At 40.9% G+C, this 12,386-nt stretch overlaps 1 protein-coding gene across 1 annotated transcript in view; it reads right to left on the bottom strand.

Annotated features, from left to right (window-relative positions):
* The window catches only part of ablim1b (actin binding LIM protein 1b), a 235,828-nt gene that overhangs the window by 121,047 nt on the left and 102,395 nt on the right, over positions 1-12,386 (bottom strand). Inside the window, exons 5-6 of the mRNA XM_048550727.2 lie at positions 3,307-3,433; positions 842-935 (exon numbers count right to left, since the gene is read on the bottom strand). Coding sequence (XP_048406684.2) covers positions 842-935; positions 3,307-3,433 — 221 coding nt within the window. The remainder of the gene's footprint in view (positions 1-841; positions 936-3,306; positions 3,434-12,386) is intronic.

The following is a 12,386-nucleotide window of genomic DNA, read 5'->3' as shown; positions in this document are numbered from 1 at the left end:
GACTGCTTCAGCAGCTGATGACTTGGTCCCTGTCACAATTGTACTTTCAATCTAGCTGCACAGTGCAAATCAGGCATGAGAAACTATATTGAAAATAACAAATGCTGGAGATCACAGCGGGTCATCTAGAATCAAAACATTAGATTGCTTTCTCTCCGCAGATGCTGTCTGACCCACTGTGACCTCCAGCATTTGTTGTTTTCACTACAGAGTCCAGCATCTGCAATGATTTGCTCCTACATGTAAAACAATACTCCTTTGATAAAATAAGCTATTTATTAATTAGTTTCAAAAACTCCTGAGAGGTAGAATATACATTGAAAAACATCAGTTCTGAGGAAGGGTCACCGGACCCAAAATGTTAACCCTGATTTTTTCTTCACAGATGCTGCCAAACCTGCTGAAATTTTCCAGAAACATTTTTTGTTCCTTATTTACAGCACCCACAGTTTTTTTGGTTCGATTTGATGATAGACCAGCTTGTTTTAAGCAAAAATTGATTTCTGAAGAAGGGTCTCGACTCGAGACGTCAGCTTTCCTGCTCCTCTGAAGCTGCTTGGCCTGCTGTGTTCATCCAGCTCTACACCGTGTTAGCTCATGTTTTCAGTAAAACCTAGGTTTGTATGTAACATTTTACTTGGCAAACTTCAGAAACATAATAAGGGGTAAAAATGCCACCACAAAGCTGTTATGAATTAGCAACATTTTTTTGACAACATGTTGTAATGCTTTGAAATACCTCTGATTCCTTCTAATAGAACATATACATTTGTCAGAACCCAGTTGGGAATTATGCGAGGAATATGTCTATTCATAAGATTTTCAGACAAGACGTCCCTACCTCCAAGACCTTTCCAGTGATGAATTTGCCACAGTCTTCACATTTCACACCAAATAGACTCTGATAATCCTTCTCACAATAGGGAGCACCATCCCTATTACAGGTTGTGAGTAAAAAGAAGAAAGACAAAATAAGAACACTATCATAAGGTACTGCAAAAGATTATTAATAAAATCTGAAGTCTTTGCTCTTGAAAACTTAACAGAATTAGATTTAGTACGAGATACATAAGATGAACTCAGATCTCTTTAATATCAATACCATCAGTTCTAACAGGGCACATTTACAAGTGCTAACTGAAGATAAATATTAAAAGGCAAAACTCATTTGCAGTACAGTGCGATTCAAACTATTTTTAAACAATAAAATGAATTTAATCATGCTTAAAGTTTTCACAAGATCACAAGATAAATATGAATAAGGAAACTCATTTTCCCACATAACGTGTCTCAGAAGATTTTTTGCTTCATGTGACCTCACTCAGAGTCCCAGTGCAGGTGCTGACAGCTCCTTGCATCAGAGTTCAGCGAACACTGATAGAACATAGAACATAGAACATTACAGCACAGTACAGGCCCTTCGGCCCTTGATGTTGTGCCGACCTGTCATACCGATCTCAAGCCCATCTAACCTACACTATTCCATGTACGTCCATATGCTTGTCCAATGACGACTTAAATGTACCTAAAGTTGGCGAATCTACTACCATTGCAGGCAATGTGTTCCATTCCCTTACTACTCTCTGCGTAAAGAAACTACCTCTGACATCTCTCCTATATCTTTCACCCCTCAATTTAAAGCTATGCCCCCTCGCGCTCGCCGTCACCATCCTAGGAAAAAGGCTCTCCCTATCCACCCTATCTAACCCTCTGATTATTTTATATGTTTCAATTAAGTCACCTCTCAACCTTCTTCTCTCTAATGAAAACAGCCTCAAGTCCCTCAGCCTTTCCTCGTAAGACCTTCCCTCCATACCAAGCAACATCCTAGTAAATCTCCTCTGCACTCTTTCCAAAGCTTCCACATCCTTCTTCTAATGCCGTGACCAGAACTGTACACGATACTCCAAGTGCGGCCGCACCAGAGTTTTGTACAGCTTTACCATAACCTCTTGGTTCCGGAACTCGATCCCTCTATTAATAAAAGCTAAAACACTGTATGCCTTCTTAACAGCCCTGTCAACCTGGGTGGCAACTTTCAAGGATCTGTGTACATGGACACCGAGATCTCTCTGCTCATCTACACTGCTAAGAATCTTACCATTAACCCTGTACTTTGCCTTCCGGTTACTTCTACCAAAGTGCATCACCTCACACTTGTAAGCCAACAAATTCACTACTGAACATCAGAAAAAGGCCAGGGATCATTCGTGAATCTCTGAGGAGCTGCTGCGCTACTCACAAGCCAGTTGTCTCCCAAATTTACTGCTGTTGGAAAGCCAATCAGCTGCAATTGCAAAAACAAACAGCCTATGATAGGGGAAGATAAGAGGCTGCATGAGCGTGTCATTGGGATTGCTGTCAGCCAGCTCCAGCCTTGGCAAGTTGCCATTCATTGAGTCTGGACCTTGACAATTAGACAGAGAAAGGAAGGAATGGTGTTGAGAAGAAGGGAGCTGTGTGGACAGAGGGGGAGGGTGCTCCTCCAGAAGAGGAAAATTAAGGTGCTCCAAAGGGGATGGAGAAGACGATGGCTGAACAGAATGAGAAAAAGGCTGCTGGGGTGCAGAAAGAAGGCTGCAAGTGAAAAAGAATGGGAGAAAAAGGATGCAACATGGCGAGGTGGAGAGGGAATGAGACTCCAAAGGAGTCATAACTGTTTTTAATCTGTCAATTAAAGAATATTGAGCTAGTGCAAAGCCAGGAAAACTGAAATCACTGAAGTAATGAACTCTTTCTAAACAAATGTGCAATCCCTAATTTAAAGTTAAATAACGTCAAGAGCTGCTTTGTGGGACAATGTCATGGATGTTTTTGGAGTTAATACTGAATTAATTGTTATATTTAAATCTGGCATCGTGATCAGAGATACAACAAAATGTGCAATGATTGACTGGTTAAATGTTCCAGTTTTATACCTTTGTGATCAAAAACACACTAGCTGTGACCTCACCAATCTGTGGACTATATATTCAGGGTGTATTTTTTTTATTGTGTAAAAGTGTGTCAGGTATTTTGAACAATCAACTTATGTTGCTAAATTATGCCTATTATCTTGCATCAATTTTGATACAGTGGTTTCCAGGAAATTAAGGCTTTGTTGTGCCAAGTGATTTGGTAAGACTATTTGTAATATTGCGTTATTCATTTTTATTGTAAACATATCAACAACATCCCAACAGTAGTTCCCCTTTGATATCCAGATCATTGCACTAATCAAAGTGCTCAAGTTAGAGGACAACAAAGCTGAAAACAAAGGGAAGATGGCTTTAGATAGCATCTCCTCGCAGTAGAATTATCACTTACTTGCTGATGTACTCCCCAGTAAGAACATTCCCACAGGCTTTACACTTGAAACACCCCAGGTGCCACTGTCTCTCAAGAGCCAGTAAAGCTTGTCCATTTTTAATGTCTCTGCCACAGCCTGCACAATCTGGAATTTTAAAAAAAGGGCTTTTGTGAGAAATAAATTTAAATGTTTCAAATATGATATGATTTTTCTGCAAGTGTCTAGACCACATAATTAAATCACGTTACTTAAGCACCAAACTTCCCATATAAATCATCTAAGTTTCAGAATGTTGAAGAATGGGAACAGTTCTTACAACAATGTTTAACACAGCAGTTCCTAATTTATGGGCATTTCTTTTACACAGGGTTAACCTGTCTATTTTAATATATAATCATAACACATACAGGAATGAGGCACAAGCCTGAAGTACACCATTCACAGCATCCTCCAACAATGTATTTCCACTGTCGTCCAGCTGCTCTTCTGGTTCTATTTTTAACCAATCTAATGGTAGCCAGAGCCACTTGCAGTGATCTCCCTGCCTGTTCCCACAACAGTAATCCTGTTTCCACCCCCCTGCCCCGCCCAAGGATTGATCCTTGTCCCCCAGCATTTTTCATCTATGTGCTACTCTCCAGTGACATCATGCAAAAACATAGCATTCGTGTTCACATGGCCAGACATAACACCCGGTACTAGCCTACTGTTACTTCTCTAAACTTCTCAACTATTTGTCAATATTGAGACTGCTTTTCTGACATCCAATACTGAATAAGTAGTAATTTACTCCAATTAAATATGTGAAAGACTGCAACCACTGATTTTGGTCCCCGTTCCAAGTTCCATTCCTTAGCTACAGCCACCATCTTTTCCTGGCAAGAATGTGAAATCAGCTATTCTGCATCACATTTAATTCTGTGATGAGATTCTGACCTCATAATCACAGCATTCCTATGACTCCCTTTTTTCACCCCTATAACAGGGGAGAGAAGATGGCCAGTGATATTATTGCCAAACTATTAACCTAGAAACTCTGGCAATGTTCTGGGGACCCCCAGTTTGAATCCCATCATGGCAGAATTCAATGAAAAGTATTCAATAAAATTTGAATTCAATAGAAAATATATGGAATTAGAAATCTACTGATGACTTTGAAACTATTGTCAATTATCAGAAAAAAACTCATCTGGCTCACTGACGTCCTTCAGGGCAGGAAATCTGCCACCCTTGCCTGGTCTGGCCCACATGTGACTCCAGACCCACAGCAATGTAGTTGACTCTCAAATGCCCTCTGAAATGGCCCAGCAAGTCATTCAGTGTACCAATCACTACAAAGTCTTAAAGAAATTAAACTGGATGAATCTCCTGGCACTGACTTAAGCACTGGAAAAGACAACAGCAGAAACAGCCCTATTGACCCTGCAAAGTCCTCCTTGCTAATTTCTGGGGCTCAGTGCCAAAATTGAGAGAAATGTGTCACAGACTAGTCAAACAACAGCCTGACATAGTCATACTCACAGACTCATACCTTACAAACAATGTCCCAGACACCACCATCACCAGCCCTGGATATGGCCTGGCCTAACACCAAGACAGACTCAGCCGAGCTGGCAGCACAATGGTAGATAGGTTGCAGGGGAGTGGGAAATGGGAATAACCGTGGGAAGTCTCACAATTGACTCCAGATCCCATGAAGTCTCATGGCTTTGGGTTAAATATGGGAAAGGAAACCTGATTACCACATACCATACTCAGCTGATGAATCAGTCCCCCTCCATGTTGAACAACACTTGGAGGAAGCATGGAGGATGGCAGGGGCACAAGACCTACACTAGGTGTGGGATTTCAACGTCCACCACTAAGAGTGGCAGTACTACTGATCGAGCTGAGTCAGATACTGAACAATACAGCTGCTAGACTAGATCTGCAGCAGACAGTGAGGGAACCAGTCTGCTGGTTCCTGATGCATCTGTTGATAACAGTATCAGTAGGAGTGACCATCACACAGTCCTTATGGAGATGAAGTCCTAACTTCACATTGTGAATAATCTCCATTGTGTTGTGTGCCACTATCACTGTGGTAAATGGGATAAACTTCAAACAGATCTAGCAACTGAAGACTGAGTATCCACGAGGTACTGTGGGCCATCAGCAGCAGAATTGTACTCCAGCACAATAACCTCATGGCCTGGTATATCTCCTACTCAATCATTACCATCAAGCCAGGGGATCAACTCTGGTTCAATGGACCGTGCAGGAGGGAATGCCAGGAACAGCACCAGGCATTCTTGAAAATGAGGTGAAGCCACCAAACAGGACCATTTATGCCAAAGAGCATAATCAGCAAGTGGCAAACAGAGCTAAGCAATCTCCCAACCAACGGGTCAGATTTCAGCTCTGCAGTCCTGTCACATCCAGTCACAAATGTTGGCGAACAATTAAACAACTCAACGGAGGACAAGGCTATTCAATTATTCCCATCCTCAAGGATGGAAGTGCCCAGCACATCAGTGCAAAAGATAAGTTTGAAGCATTCACAGCAATCTTCAGCCACAAGTGTTGAGAGGATGATCCATCTTGGCCTCTTGCAGTAGACCTCAGCATTATTGATACCAGTCTTCAGCCAATTCAATTCACTCCATGTGATATCAAGAAATGGTTGGAGACATGGGATAATGCAAAGGCTATAGGCCTTGATAACATTCTGGCAATAGCACGAATGACTTGTGCTCCAGAACTTGCAGCTCCCCTAGCCAAGCTGTTCCAGTACAGTTACAACACTGGCATCTACCTGACAATATGGAAAATTGCCCGAGTTTGTCCCAAAAAGCAGGGCAAATCAAACCCTACCAAAAACCACCCCATCAGTCTACTCTTGATTATCAGTAAAATGATGGAAGGTGTCATCAACAGTGTGCATGACACACATTGGCAATCTCTGTCTTTTTCCCAATATTTCCAGGTGAAAATGGACATTTTTTTTTCCAACAGGATGAATGTTGATTGATGCCATCTAAGAAAAACAAACAAGGCTTACCCATAAATAATGATGCATTTGTTCACAAAGTCTTTATATTGTCACTTAAACCTTGACAGGGATGAACAATATAAATGCTGCAGGGATATCAGTTATCCCATATTGATGCACATGCTGCTGATGTGGGAAACGTATGTGGTGTATGAGAGACAAAGACAGAAATTGACAAACCAACACAGAATGAAAGAGTGCACAGTTGAGCATACTTGAGCTGTGAATTGAATGCAAGGGCCAATCTATAAGCATCAATATTAGTGTTACTGATAGACTTTGAGTATTAAAACGAATATCTCTCTCTACTTTTACTCAAGGCGATTGTGATTTTTCTTCCTTTTTTTAAAAATAGCAGGGGGCATATTTCCCCAACTTCCACTGCTTCTAGACTCTTGCACTGTAAGGTCTACAGCAACACTAGTAAAGTTAAACCAGAGGTAAGATTTATTTCTCACACTCTTAGATGTGGAGGAAATACTTTGCAGTACAGGAATACCTACAAACATAGGAGAGATGGAATTGGAAAAGATAAAAGTGATCATTTTGTTAGTAACAAGTACAAAAACATAAGATGGATACCAGTTTGCTTGCTTTTACAACGTCCTTGCTTTTGCAAATCTCCAAAGCTGGAGTTAGCAAAAATTCCAAGGAGTTTCTGGCAGGTCATTAATGAGTTAGGACACATGATTATAGCAGCCATCTTAGTTGAGCCATTTAATGTGTTTTTAAAGTAAAGTAATCACTATATATATATTAAAATTGTTTCTACCCCATTTGTTGCTTTAATAACTATGTATGAACACGTATGGAGGTAACTGTGTATACGAGTTTGCCTTCATTGTTGGAAATGCACTCAACTGTCAGCAGTGTGGATTTTTGGAACAAGCAGAGCCAAATAGCAGATACAGAGGCATCAGTTTCAAACTTCTGAAGACGGAAAGAATTAACTTCCTTTGGAGATTAAAGACTTTATCCCTGGCATTGCTCCGCAAATGGCTTCATAAAAATACAGCTTTTTTAAAAAATGTACAAGCCAACAGACACAGCTTCAAATTTATTATTCATCCCAAGTGAGCACTGCAAAATAATTACCAATTAAAAGTCATATTTAGATTGGATTGGGTTTCTGTTTATTTTGAGCAGTGATAGATTCACTTATGATTGTCTTGATAAACTAATGAAAAGCTGGATAATTAAAAGAATGAGCATGGAAGCACCATGAGCTGTAGAATTGAAGTGCAGAAGTGTCCACTAATGTGGGATGTGGGTGCATGTGGCTGGTATCCAAGGAGCTCACTGTCTAACATGGAGGTCCTTTGGACTAAGTACTAAACCAAAGTCAGCTGTACCTACTCTGACTTCCATGTTGAGAAATCTCAGCATTAAGTTTGCTTGCATCATGAGTATGATAGGAAGCTCTATATTGGTGACATGAAATATGCAGTTAACCAGGTCATCAATAACCAACAAATTACTAATTAATCTTCCTCTGTCTCATGAGAATTGTGCCTTAGTGCTCAGAACGTAGTTAATAGATGCAACAAGTTATTCCCAATACTAAGATAGACCTCACGAGTCATCGCACTTGATTCTGTTTTATTTTTGCTCCATAGCCCACACTGTTCATACCCTGAAACATTCAACTCCAAGATAATCCCTGTATAGCCTCTGAATCAATAATTATGATAATGATAATACATTATCTGGAACATTTGTTTTTCTTCTCCAGGCATGTCCTCACAGGTATGACTGGCTTCAAATGATTCAATGAAATGCAACACAAGAATACGTATCAGCTGTGGATTCAATTCGGTCAATGCTTTGTCATTCCAGCACTGCCATCAGTAACAGTGGTCAATGCTGGGATTACATCTCATGAAGAACAGCCAAGTTCCATATGGAAGGCAGATATTGTAGGGGCTGGTTTTTCAGTGACAGAATGGTCCTCTGAGCAAAGGATGGGGTTTGAAGAATGAGCATGCAGAGAGAGAGTTAATGAGAAAGGAGCTCCTGGAGGTGGCAGATCTCAAGGAGCCCCAGTTAGAAAATAGACCCTGTCAGCACTCACCTTCCCACCTGAAATTTGAGCAGGGTGGTCTCTGCTGGGCTTCTCTCTCTCTCTTCACACCAGCCTCAAAATGGAAAGCAGCCCTTTAAAGGGCCTCAACTGAGTTTAGCATGTGTAAGCCATCCTAGGTCTTGCCTGTCCACTCCTATCCTGCACCCCTATAGAACTGCATCCACTCCCCCATAGAGCTGTGAGCAGACTGGGCTCAGACAGAGCTGTGGTAGAAAGTTCGGGGGGTATAATTTTACAGGTAGTATGCAAACCTGCCCAGCAGGAGACTTTACAAAGTTTATCCTTGGAAAAGAGCAAAGAAAGAAATAAATCAGAGCAAAGTCCTGCATAACCTTTCTTAAGTTCCACATAACTCTGTTCACGGAATGTTGTGCCTCAGGAATCGGGCCTGGTTCGACAGTTAATGCATTATTGTGAATAAAAATTCAAAAAGGTCACAAACATAAACCATATTTACACAAAATAGTTCCAGAAATACCACTGAATGACCTCTGTATCTGATGTGCTAATTTAGTTTCTGCTGTAACCAGCTACCTAAGTGAAATGATCTAAATTGTACCCATTCAGTCACAGCTGCTACATTAACAGACGTGTCCAGGAGACCAACACATCCTCCAATGTAAACCATTGCTAGAGGTAAGCAATAGTAAACTGTAGGCTGATCTTAAAGCTTTCAATGTCATACTAAAATCATTGCTTTGTTGAGCTAAGAATGCACCCTTGAACAGAGGGCATGCTGGGCATTAGGCAAGGCTTTCAAAAATTAATTTAGAGATTGTGGGTGTTTCTGGCTAGACCAGTTTTTGTTGCCTATCCTTAACTGTCTTCTGAACCACTGCAGTTCACAGGGTGTACAGTGTCACAATCCACTGGAGCAGCGCACTGGAAATCAAGCATCACACTTTCTGGCATCACAACAAGTGCCCTCACAGCGTGTGTGTGAAAATGAAATATGACCTGAGGTTTGTTACTATGCTGAGCTCTCTGGAACGCATGACAACTGGTGTCAACTGAGAAGTCAAACAAAAAAGATTGTCTCTGGGTTAAACTGACCTCAACACACTCATTTGGCAGCCAACTTGTCTGGATATAGTGTCCACACAAGTAACATTGTTTCCAATGCACTATTTAGCTTAATTATTTCTACCCCCACAGTTGCAGACAACTTCTTGTATTCCCCATTTTTCAAGCAGTGTCCATTTTTCTGATTTTCAGTCTATTTCCAAACACAAGTAAAAAGATGTGGTCTCTGACAAGTGACACCCACAATGCTGTTAGGAAGAGAATTCCAAGATTTTGACCAGTGACAGTGGGGCAGTATAATACTAAGTAAGGATTGTGCGCAGCTTGTTGGGGAACCTGCAGTTCTGAAGAAGGGTCACTGGACTCAAAATGTTAACTTTGCTTTCTCTCTCTACAGATGCTGTTCAATTTGCTGAGTCTCTCCAGCAATTTCTGCTTTGGTTCCCACTGACTCCAGTTTTACTTTAAAGGCTCCTCTGTCAATTCTTAGCTTGATGTTGTTTTTGCTTTCCTTTCGATTTCAACATTTTTGTTTGTGTTAGGTCTAAGGCTGTATTGAGGTCAGGAGCTGAGTGGGCCTGGCAATATCCAAACTGAGTGTCAGTGAGCAGTTACTGTTAAGTAAATAATAACCGAAACAACTGCAGATGCTGGAAATCAGAAACAAAAACAGAAATTGCTGGAAAATTTCAGCAGGCCTGGCAGCATTGGTAGAAAGAAATCAGAGTTAACGTTTCAGGTCGAGTGACCCTGCCTCTGTTCTGAAACATTAACTCTGACTTCTCTCCACAGATGCTGCCAAACCTGCTGAGCTTTTCTAGCAATTGTTGTTTTTTAACTGTTGAGTAATTGCTGCTTGACAGCACTGTTGAAAATGTCTTCCAAATCTTTGCTGACAATTGAGGTTAGACTGACAGGGCAGTAATTGGCTACACTCGAGGTGTCCTGTTGATACAGAATATACCAGACCAATTTTCCACTTTGTCAGATAGAAACCTCTGTTTGCGAACAGTTTGGCTGGAGGCCCAGCTAGTTCTAGAGCACAAGTGTCATTGTTCAGTGGTTGATTTTTCTGTAAAAACACAAAAGCTACATTTTCAATGTAAGTGCATTCACACAACACGAAAGCTGTTCAAACCTAAACTTGAATCAGTGACCGATAGGATTCCAGTCTAATACTCGCCTATTCAGCCAGATTGTGGGTCATTCATGGAACAGCAAAAGAATTGACAGAAAAACAGCGGAACCCTGCAAATGTGGAGAGCAACAAAGACTCAAAAATAGGGTGAAATACTTCAAAGATGACAAGACAGAAAGGACAGTAACCAGTGTGGGACCATTGTTTTACAAGTCCAATAAAACAAGTCTGGACATTGTTGACTACTTGCAAAAGTACAGAGATTCAAATGGCTTTCGGGCAATTTGACAACTTGGACAAAATTTGAAAAGTTAACAATCAGTAAAATTGAATTTGTCCAGTCCCAAAGTACCTCCTTGAGCTCCCTATTTGTCTAATTCCACATCCTTGACCCCAGGGTGCAGAAAGGGACAAAAACAAATTCCCAAAGGGAAATTTTGAATCAATGTAATCTAAACTACCAGCAATCTATGTTCAAAATTACACATGATGGCAATTGAAGACCTCCAGTAAGTCAAGCACAGCTCTATTCTGATGACACTCAGACACACACTGGCCCTTCCCAAAACTAGCAGAGGGAATTAGGTAAATCAGAAAGGGTAAAGATAGTGGGTGACAAAAAGGAGGAATGAGGAAGGCTTTAAGACTTTTTCCATTGTTTTTGAATGGAAATCCCATGGAAGTTAAATATTTGCAGAGTTTATTTAGAACAGGAAATAGCACTTGCCTTGAGTAATATTCCATCTGTTTTGAGTCCAGACGTTATTACAAGTGTCCACATACAATCTGAATCTTTGTATTCCATTGGGAATTCACAATTCTCATGTGAAATGACTTTTTTTTGTAGCAAGGGCTTTGTTCTCAGTGCTGGTGTTAATGGGAACTGCTTGTGGCCTGAATGCATTACAACAGTTTCTAGACCAGAGGTTTCCATAGAGTAGGGTCAAATCCACCTCTGGACCTTAAAGGAGTCCCTGTTCACAGTTCTGAGTGTCTGGATAGGAGTGTATCTCTTATGCAGACTGTGGTGGTGCAGTGTGGAGAGAGAACTTACTAGGAAAAGCCCAACTCCATTTGCTTGGAATCAAAGTATTTACCTTTGATCATTTATCTGATCAAAGCTGCTGACATGACCCTGGAGACGGCCAGTTGTTGGCCAATCAGGGCTCTCTCTGATCACCACAGTATCTGCTCTGACAATGACTTGATTGTGGCAGCTGATTGCAGGTAATAAGGATCCTGAACTCTGGCTTGAAGCTTGGGCTGTGGACTGTTGCTCACTACAACAGTGAGTGAGATGATGTTGATATTGAGGGAGCATTGTCTCCAGCTTTAAAAATAAACCAAACCATCTTTCCAGTCTGTACTGTATTTTAATCTAACTGCCCTCTGTCCCTCCAACTTGTGATATCATCCCTGTTGGTCTGAAACTTCTTGTGGTGTCTCTAAGCTTCTCCTTCAGTTGTTGTTTTTGAGTTTTTTCAGCTCCATTTCCCTTCAGATCAATTCAACTGACGAGTTAAGATTTAGTCCTGTTTAATCTTATCTGGTTGTCTCCTGGATGTGCAAACAGAAATTATTGTTGAGTTTTCTTACAATACTACACTTTCCACTTTCCCTGCTCTTGGAATGAAAGGTCCTGGTTTAAAACTGCTCTACTTTATTGCCCCATGTATCTGTCAACTTGACTCCTTTTGTGATTACCTGAAGCTGTTTGAGTTGCATCTTTACTGATCAATTACACATTCACAATTGTCAACTGCCAAAGATAAGCAACCATAAGAAATGGAAAAGGCTATTACCTTATGATGGCCTGAAGTGC

The sequence above is a fragment of the Stegostoma tigrinum genome, chromosome 20 (genome assembly GCF_030684315.1).
Source record: "Stegostoma tigrinum isolate sSteTig4 chromosome 20, sSteTig4.hap1, whole genome shotgun sequence".
Classification (NCBI taxonomy): domain Eukaryota; kingdom Metazoa; phylum Chordata; class Chondrichthyes; order Orectolobiformes; family Stegostomatidae; genus Stegostoma; species Stegostoma tigrinum.
The sequence above is the reverse complement of the archived record's forward strand: the minus strand, read 5'-3'. Positions and strand labels throughout refer to the sequence as shown.